Genomic DNA, 10,172 nt, shown 5'->3' on the forward strand with positions numbered 1-10,172 from the left:
CTTTTTTTTTTTAAATTTTGTATTTAAAATGGACAGAGTATGTTGGAGTAGAAGTGAGCAGGTGTGAACCAGTTTGGACCAAGACAGTTGTTGAATATGTCCTAGATAGAATGAAATCAGTTGGACACCATGGACTGCTCTAATGAGCAGGTTGTGTATTGTGGTCCAACCATGGAGAGTTGTAGTTGATCTGGGTCTTGGGAGGGGTTGTGAGAGGGAGGCTTCATCAGGATTAACCTGATATACTCTGAAGAAGAATGTTTAGAATCTCACTGGCTTCAGAACCCTGGAGGATTTTTTGCATCATAGGCATTAGTAAGCCAGACTAGGCCACTGGATAAGGGACCTTGCCTGGATCTGAAGGTCTGGGGATGGTCCATGAAGGGAGGGTTGTAAGGATTCACCTGGCCCTTGAGAAACATCAAAATTATAAGATTTAAGCCTTTAAATATTTTCTTCAATTGTCCTCTTGACTGCAATCCCAATTTATTGATATTTAAAATGCTTTTTTTTTTTTTAAAAAAACTTGTGAAGTTTGGGTATCATTGAAATCATTCATATATCTCTGTATTGATATAATTTGTCCTATTTCATTAACATTTAAGATTTAGATTTCTTAATATATGGTATATATGATCATATTCTTTCTCCCCAACTACTCCCAGGTCCTCCCCACCACTTACCTACAAACTTCAGTTTCTTCTTCCCTCTCTTCCCTTCCTTAGCTCCCCCAAACCCAAAAATCATTAAAAAAAACCCCCACAAAACCCAACAACACAAAAAAATCAAAACAAAATAACAAGCACACACATGCAAACATGGGGTCTGTTTTGTGTTGGCTAACACTCCTAGGCATGGGGCCTGCACTGGAATGTTGTTACTAGAATCAGTGATACTCTATTGAAGCAACCCAATTTTTCCTTTCCCAGTAGGTATCAACTGGGAATAGCTTCTTGATTAGGGGTGGCATTTTGTGTCTACTTTCCCTTCTCTGTTCTGGGATCTTGTCTGTTTGAAACTTAAATTGTGTATTTTGTCACAGACTCTTGTGAATAAATGTATTAGATTTACTTAATCTGGAAGGCACTGTTTTCTTATAATCTTTCCATCCCCTCTTTCAAATAAATCCCTGAACCTTTTGGGGAGGAATTTGATAAAACATCCATTTAGGGCTGAGTACTCTAAAGTCTCTCACTTTCTGTAATAGTTCAATTGTGGGTTTCTATGTTAATTGCCATTTATTGGAAGTAGAAGCATCTCTGATGAAGGTTGAGTGATTTTCTGATCTAAGGGTCTAGCAATATATCATTAGAAGTCATAGTGCTCTGTTCCTTAGTCGAATAATAGTGGTAGGTTTTTCCTAGGGCCCATGACCTAACTAGTCTCAGGTTTGTGGACCTTCAGAGTATCAGGAATGGGTCCCATCTCATGGAGTGGGCCTTAAATCCAACTTTAAAATGTGGTTCATTATTCCCATATAATTTGTGCCACTATTGCACAATGTCTTGAGGCAGGTTGCTGTTATAGGTCCCAAGATTTGTAGATATTGATGGTTAGTTTTCTGCTCTGGTAGCATGCAAAGTACTTCCCCTGCTAGGAAGTAGGGGTGAAACTTTTAGTTTAGAATCAGCTTGAATTCAACATGTTCAATGACATAAGTAAGTTGTGTCTTCAGCAATAGGGCCTTATCAGGCTGTGTGGGAATAGCCAATAGACTTGCCAATAATCTATGATATAGGGGGTGTCTATGGGACCCCTTTGGAGAATGTTCAACAAGATATAACCCATTCCTGGCACTGGAGGTTTATTTGGTAGTGTACGGTGTCTAGCTGGGGCGTTGTCTCCCTCATTATTTGGTAACTCCATTTGAATTCCTTGCATGTATATATAATTTAGGAAGATTTTACAGTGGTAGGTTTCCATATGATTTGTCAAAAGACCTTTAGTGATAACTGTTTTTCTCCATATTCTCTTCTTCTTCTTCTTCTTTTTTTTTTTTTTAAAAGATTTACTTATTTATTATGTATACAGAAGAAGGCACCAGATCTCATTACAGATGGTTGTGAGCCACCATGTGGTTGCTGGGGATTGACCTCAGGACCTCTGGAAGAGCAGTCACTGCTCTTAATCTCTGAGCCATCTCTCCAGCCCCCTGTTCTTTACCCTGCTTTCCTCTCCCCTTCCCTATTTATTCCTCTTATTCTTATTTCCCACTTATCTCTTTATAACACTATAGTCTCTTTAGCTTCCTTGGAAGATCCTTACTAGCTACCTAACCACTGAAACATATGTTTCTAAAGGTTAAAAACTAATATCCACAAATGAGAGAGAACATGAAATATTAGTCTGTTTGGGTCTGGGTTACCTTACTTATGATGATTGTTTCTAGCTCCATTCATTTTTCTTTATAGCTGAATAATATTTATAAAGTAATGATAAACTATTATATAAATAGACCATATTTTCATTATCCATTTCTGTATTGATGGGCGTTACAGGCTGTTTCTAATATCTGACATTTATGAATAGAGCAGCAATGAACATGGACAATGTGTAGTAAGATGTAGATTAATTTGGGTGTATTAAAGAGTGGTATAGCTGGATCTTGTGGTAGATGGATTCTTAGCTTTGTGAGGAACTTCCACACTGTTTTCCATACTGAAACTCCCACAAGCAATGAGTAAGTGTTTCTCTTCCCCCACATTCTTGCCAACTTGTGCTGTTATTTGTGTTCTTGATCTTGGCCATTCTGTTCGAACTAAGACAGAATCTTGAAGTAGTTGTAGTTTCCATTTACCTGATGGCAGAGGATGTTGGAAATTGTTTTTTAAGTATTTCTCATCAGGTTGTGTTTCATCTTTTGAAAAACATCTATTTAGTTCTATATCTCATTTTAAGTTGGATTATTAGCTTCTTTGATGGTTAATATTTTGTAGTTCTTTATATATTCTAGATAATATGTACTCTATCATATGTAATAATTAATAAAGAGTTTTCTGATTATGTAGGCTTCTGCTTTGCTTGAATGATGGTGTATGTCGCTGTACAGGAGTTTTTATTGGCTCCACAAGGTCCCATTTATTAATAGGTGGTCTTAATTCCTATGTTATCAGTGTCTTTTTCAATATGATTTTCTCTTCTTTAAGATTCAGTGTATTTGGATTTATGTTGGTGCGCTTGATTCATTTGGAAATGAGTTTTGTGCAGGGTGGTGGACTTCGATCTATTTTCATTCTCTTATATTTACTCACTCAGTTTGACCAGCACCATTTGTTGATGATATTTTCTTTCCAGTGTGTATTTTTGGCTTTTTTTTTGTCAAAATTTAGTTGTCCATAGGCATGTGAAATTATATCTGGAATTTCAAATTGATCCTATTGGTCAGTGTGTCTGTTTTTATGCTGATATCATGCTTGTTTTATTGCTATACCTCTGTAAAATCTGGGATGGTGATATCTCCAGAAGTTCTTTTATTATTGAGGATTATTTTTGCTATCCTACTTTTGTGTGTGTGTGTGTGTGTCCATATGATGTTGAAAATTGTTACTTTAAATTTATGTAAAAAATTGCATTGGAAGTTTTTTTCTGATTAATCTTTATTATTATTATTATATTTGTGTTTTAATTTTACACATCAGCCATGGGTTACCCTATCCTCCCCCCTCCCGCCCCCCCCCACACTCCCCCCCATGCCTTCCTCTCTATTCCCATCTCCTCCAGGGCCAAGACTCCCCTGGGGATTCATTAAAAACTGGTGGATTCAGTACAGGCAGGTCCAGTCCCCTCTTTCCAGGCTGAGCAAAGTGTCCCTGTGTAAGCCCAAGGTTCCAAACAAGCAGCTCATGCACTAAGGATAAGTCCCAGTCCCACAGACTGGATGCCTCCCAAGCAGTTCAAGCTATTCAATTGTCTCACTTATCCAGAGGGCCTAATCCAGCTGGGGGCTCCATAGCCTTTGGTTCATAATTCATGTGCTTCCATGCGTTTGGCTATTTGTCCCTGTGCTTTTTCCAATCATGGGCTCAAAAATTCTCTTACATTCTATCCTCTTTCTCGACAACTGGACACCTGGAGCTCCACCTGGGGCCTGGCTGAGGATCTCTGCATCCATTTCTATCAGTTTTTGGATGAGAGTTCCAGCTCGAGTGTTAGGGTGTTTAGCAATCTGATCACCAGTCTAGATCAGAGCAGGCTTTCTCTCGACCATTGCCAGCAGTCTACAGAGGATATATCATTGTGGATTTCAGGGGACCTCTCCCGCACTCTGCCTATTCCTGTTTTCATGTGATCTTCATTTATCATGGTCTGTTATTCCTTGTTCTCCCTTTCTGTTCTTGATCCAGCTGGGATCTCCTGCTCCCCTAAGCTTTCTTTCCCTCAAACTTTGCCCTTCATTACTCCCACTGTCATTCAGGATGTTCATGTAGATCTCATCCATTTCTCTGTCATTGGGTGATCCCTCTGTCTTCCTAGGGTCCCATTTTCTAGGTAGCCTCCCTGGAGTTGTGTAGCAGTCTAGTCATCATTGTTTTACATCTAGTATCCTACTATGAGTGAGTACAGACCATGTTTGTCCTTCTGAGTATGGGTTACCTCACTCAGGATGATTTTTTCTAGATTCATCTATTTGCCTGCAAACCTCATGATGTCATTGTTTTTCTCTGCTGAGTAGTACTCCATTATGTATATGTACCATATTTTCTTTATCCATTCTTCAGTTAAAGGGCATCTTGGTTGTTTCCAGGTTCTGGCTATTACAAACAAATCTGATACAAACATAGCTGAGCAAATGCCCTTGTGGTATAATTGAGCATTCCTTGGGTATATGCCCAAGAGTGCTACAGCTGGGTCTTGGGGGAGATGGACTCCCGAATTTCTAAGGAATCGCCATATTGATTTCCAAAGTGGCTGTAAAAGCTTGCATTCCCACCAGCAGTGGAGGGGAGTTCTGCTTGCTCCACATCCTCTCTTGCATAAGCTCTCTTCTGTGTTTTTGATCTTAGCCATTCTGACAGGTGTAAGGTGGTATCTCAGAGTTGTTTTGATTTGCATTTCCTGAATAATTAGGGATGTTGAGCAATTCCTTAAATGTCTTTCAGCCATTTGAGCTTCCTCTGTTGAGAATTCTGTTTAGTTCTATAGCCCATTTCTTAATTGGACTGTTGGGCATTTTGATGTCTAATTTCTTAAGTTCTTTATATATTCTGGATATCAGCCCTCTGTCAGATGTGGCATTCTTGAAGACCTTTTCCCATTCTGTAGGCTGTTGCTTTGTCCTGTTGACCATGTCCTTTGCTCTACAAAAGCTTCTCAGTTTCAACAGGTTCCATTGATTGATTGTTTCTCTCAGTGTCTGTGCTACTGGTGTTATATTTAGAAAGTGATCTCTGGTGCCAATGCATTCAAGAGTACTTGCTACTTTTTCTTCAATCAGGTTCAGAGTAACTGTATTTTTGTTGAGGTCGTTGATCAACTTGGACTTAAGTTTTGTGCATGGTGACTGATATGGATCTATTTGCAGCCTTCTACACATTGACATCCAGTTATGCCAGCACCATTTGTTGAAGATGCTTTCTTTTTTCCATTGTGCAATTTTGGCTTCTTAGTCAAAAATTATATGTTCATAGGTGTGCGGGTTAATGCTAGGGTCTTCAATTTGGTTCCATTGGGCCACATGTCAGTTTTTATGCCAGTATCAAGCTGTTTTTATTATGGTAGCTCTACAGTAGAACTTGAGGTCAGGGATCGTTGTGCTTCCAGAGGTTGTTTTATTGTACAGGATTCTTTTGGCTATTCTGGGTTTTTTGTTTTTCCATATGAAGTCGAGTATTATTCTTTCGAGATCTGTGAAGAATTGTGTTGGTAATTTGATGGGAATTGTGTTGAATCTGTAGATTGCTTTTGGTAAGATTGCCATGTTTACTATGTTAATCTTGCCTATCCATGAGCATGGGAGATCTTTCCATTTTCTGACATCTTCAATTTCTTTTTTTAGGGATTTGAAGTTCATGTCATATAGGTCCTTCACATGCTTAGTTAGAGTAACCCCAATGTATTTTATATCATTTGTGGCTATTGTAAAGGGTGATGTTTCTCTGATTTCCTTCTCATCCTGTTTGTCTATTGTATATAGGAGGGCTACTGATTTTTTGAGTTTATCTTGTATCCTGCTATGTTGCTGAAGGTTTTTATTAGCTGTATCAGTTCCTTTGTTGGATTTGTTGGATTTTTGGGGTCACTCATGTATACCATCATGTCATCTGCAAATAGGGAAAGCTTGACTTCTTCCTTTCCAATTTGTATCCCCTTAATATCCTTATGTTGTCTTATAGCTCTGGCTAGAACTTCAAGCACTATATTGAATAAGTATGGTGAGAGGGGACAGCCTTGCCTTGTTCCTGATTTTAGTGGTATTGCTTTGAGTTTCTCTCCATTTAATTTGATGTTGGCTGTTGGCTTGCTGTAGATTGCCTCTATTATGTTTATGTAAGTTCCCTGTATTCCTGATTGCTCCAAGACCTTTATCATGAAGGGGTGTTGGATTTTGTCAAATGCCTTTTCTGCATCTAGTGAGATGATCATGTGTTTTTTTTTCTCTGAGTTTGTTTATATGGTGTATTACATTGATGGACTTTTGTATGTTGAACCACCCTTGCATCTCTGGGATGAAGCCTATTGATCATGGTGGATAATTATTTTGATGTGTTCTTGGAGTCTCTTTGCCTGCATTTTTAGTATTTTTGCATCAATGTTCATGAGGGAGATCGGTCTATAGTTCTTTTTCTTTGTCGCATATTTGTTTGGTTTAGGAATCAGGGTAATTGTAGCCTCATATATGGAGTTTGGTAATATTCCTTCTGCTTCTATTGTGTGGAACAATTTAAAGAGTATTGGTATTAAGTCTTCTTTGAAGATCTGGTAGAATTCTGCAGTGAAACCATCTGGTCCTGGCCTTTTTTTGTTGGGCGACTTTTAATGATTGATTCTATTTCCTTAGGGGTTATTGGACTATTTAAATGGTTTATCTGGTCTTGATTTAACTTAGGTATGTGGTACCTATCCAGAAAATTATCTATTTCTTTTAGATTATCCAGTTTTGTGGAGTAGAGGTTTTTGAAGTATGACCTGATGATTGTCTGGATTTCCTCATTGTCTGTTGTTATGTCCCGCTACGGTTTTTATTATACAAGACTTTTACTTGTTTAGAGTTACTACAAGGTATTTTTTTGAGACTATTGTGAAAGGTGTTTTTTCACTGATTTCCTTCTTTGTCCATTTGCTGTTTGTATGTAGGATAGGTACTTATTTTTATGTACTAATTTTGTATGCTGCAACACTGATGAAAGGGTTCTTCAGGTGCTTAACTTTTCTGGTTGAGTCTTTCCTTAGGGTATTTTATGTTAAAAATAATCATCATCTCCAAATAAGGACACTTTGCTTTCTTTCCTGTTTGTATGCCCTTGGTCCCCTTCAATTACCTTATTGTTCTACCTAAGGCTACATGTATTACATTGAATAGGTGTAGAGAGAGTAGACACACTTGTCTTATTCCTGATTTTAGTGGAAATGCTTTGTGATTCTGTCTGTATAGGATGATGTTGGCTGTGATATTGGCTGTGATATGTCTGTAATTTGCCTTTATTATGTCAAAGTATGACTGTCATATTTTTTGTCTTTAGGACTTTTATCATGAAGCAATGTTGGATTTTGTCAAAGGCATTTTCTGCATCTAATGAGATAATACATGTAATGGGGGTTCTTTAAGCCTCTTTTTATGGTAGATTACCTTATGATTTATGTCTGATGAATGAGCCCTGCATTTCTGGCATGAAGCCAACTAGATTTGGTATGTTCTTGAATTTGGTTTGTAAATATTTTATTGAGAATTTTTCTACTTATGTTCACAAGGGATTTTGTTCTAAAATTTTCTTTTTTATATGTGCCTCTGTGTGGTGTTAGTATCAGTGTAACAGTGACTTAATAAAAAGAGTTAGAAACCATACCTTCAGCTTCTGTTTTGCATAATAACTTTAGTATCACAGTTATTCATTCTGAGAGTCTGGTGGACTTCTTCCCTGAAATCATCTGTCCCTGGACTTCTTTTTGTTTGGGATATTTTTAATTACTACTTCTATTTTGTTAGGGTTTGTGTATTGGTCAAATTTAACTGGAGCTGGAGTTCTATGTGGTGAGAACCATACAATAGAGGTGCTAAAGTGATATCTGGTCCTCTGGAAGAGCAGTGTATTCTCTTAACCACTGAGTTATCTCTCCAGCCTCAGAACTTCTTTTATTTAACATAAAGAAATGAATACATCAGTGATTTTAGAACCCTTTTTTCAATATTGACTAACCAGAGGGTGCTATTTCTCTTTCCTAACATTTTAATTGTGATGCCTTATATTCTTTACTTTTAGTAAATCTCTGACTTTTGGTTTTGTGATATTTTGATAACGTTTTACTATAGGAAGAAAGTACCACTATTACAAATACACTTTTAAATATCAATTACTCTTATTTATTCTCTAGAGTAATGAAAAGACCACACTAAAGTGGAGAAAACCTTAGTTTCCTGGATGTACACTTTATAGTTTTACCATGAATGATGATAACATCACATATGTTTTTAAAGAATGAGTTTCATAAGGGAAAGATCTGGGTGGAATATTAGGTGTCATTGCAGGAATTAATTCTGAAAGGAGATAATAGAGAATCTGATTTGTCATGACTTCTAGCTCTTTGATATAGATGCAATCCTCTTTACAGAGTCACTGAAAGCTTGTTTCACCTGCTTGTTCCTTAAGGTATAAATGAAAGGGTTCAGTAGAGGTGCAACAGAAGTAGTGAGAACCGAAACACCTTTATTTATAGCTACTTCATCCTTAGCTGATGGCTTGATGTAGATGAAGATGCAACTTCCATAGGTGATGGAAACCACAATCATGTGAGATGAGCAGGTAGAAAAGGCCTTTTTCCTTTGCTGTGCAGAGGGGAATCTCAGAATTGTTCTGATGATGTATGTGTAGGATAGAATCACACAGATTAGGGTAATAATGAGTGCAAAGACAGCCACAAATATAACCATCTGTTCTATTACCCATGTGTCTGAGCATGAAATCTTTAGAAGGGGACCTGCATCACAGCTGAAATGATCAATGGCATTGGAGTCACAGAAGTCGAGTTGGAGGCCCAAGCTAAGGGGTGGGACAATAATCATTAAGCCAGATACCCAACATGAGACAACTAGTAAGGTACACACCTTGGGGTTCATGATGGTCATATAATGAAGGGGTTTACAAATAGCCACATAACGATCATAGGACATAGCTGCTAAGAGAAAAAACTCAGTTGCTCCAAAGAGAATAACAAAGAATATTTGACTTGCACAAGCATTATAGGTAATGGTATTGTCTCCACTTGATATACTGTATAGGAATCTAGGGATACAGACTGTGGTAAAGGAGACTTCTAGGAAAGAAAAATTTCTAAGGAAAAAGTACATAGGTGTTTTAAGATGGGGATCCACCAAGGTGAGGCTGATGATAGTCAGGTTTCCTGTTACACTCAGCATGTATGTGAGAAATAGAAAGATAAAAAGCAGAACTTGAAGTTGTGGGTCATCTGTTAGTCCCAGAAGGATGAAGGTTGTTATTGCTGAGTGATTTCTCATTCCTGCCTGTAGATAGTTAAGGCTTTATAAAGTCACAGCTATGAAAGTCTACAAAGGCTGTAGATACAGATGCCAATAAATGAGCCTGAATTTACCGTATTTACTTTCTAAGTTTTCTTCATAACAAGTGTTGCTATTGCCTGGATTTAACACATGAGCAGTGGAGATTTTTTAAGGACTCATGTTGTTGTAAAAAGTGCAAAGTAAAGAATTATTTGTTGTCCTTAAGGATTTCCAGATGTAGTTGATTTTCATTCATTATGTAGATAGAAGTTCCAAATGTGTCTAGAGAAACATTGTTTCAGACAAATTCTGGATATTGGATGCATGTACATATCTAAGACCATAAATTTTCTTCAATATTATTACATGGATATTGCTTTAAGCATAAGATGTATTTCTCCTGGAAAACAAACAACAGAGATGATAGCAGAGTTTTTGCACTTGCAAGATGGTTAGGGTACATCTGTTTTACAATGGTTTATCTATGGACAAAATGCTA

General features: G+C 37.5%; 1 protein-coding gene across 1 annotated transcript; it reads right to left on the reverse strand.

The window, feature by feature from the left end:
- Positions 1–8,731: 8,731 nt before the first annotated feature.
- Positions 8,732–9,670, reverse strand: LOC118571064 (olfactory receptor 6C2). The gene has a single exon (XM_036169953.1). The coding sequence runs from the start codon at positions 9,668–9,670 to the stop codon at positions 8,732–8,734; it is 939 nt and encodes a 312-aa protein (XP_036025846.1).
- Positions 9,671–10,172: the final 502 nt, after the last annotated feature.

This window comes from Onychomys torridus, chromosome 20 (genome assembly GCF_903995425.1).
Source record: "Onychomys torridus chromosome 20, mOncTor1.1, whole genome shotgun sequence".
Taxonomy (NCBI): Eukaryota; Metazoa; Chordata; class Mammalia; order Rodentia; family Cricetidae; genus Onychomys; species Onychomys torridus.

Bases quoted from the DNA above. Each gene is read 5' to 3' on its own strand.
- LOC118571064 (XM_036169953.1), bottom strand. From the start codon at position 9,670: ATGAGAAATCACTCAGCAATAACAACCTTCATCCTTCTGGGACTAACA.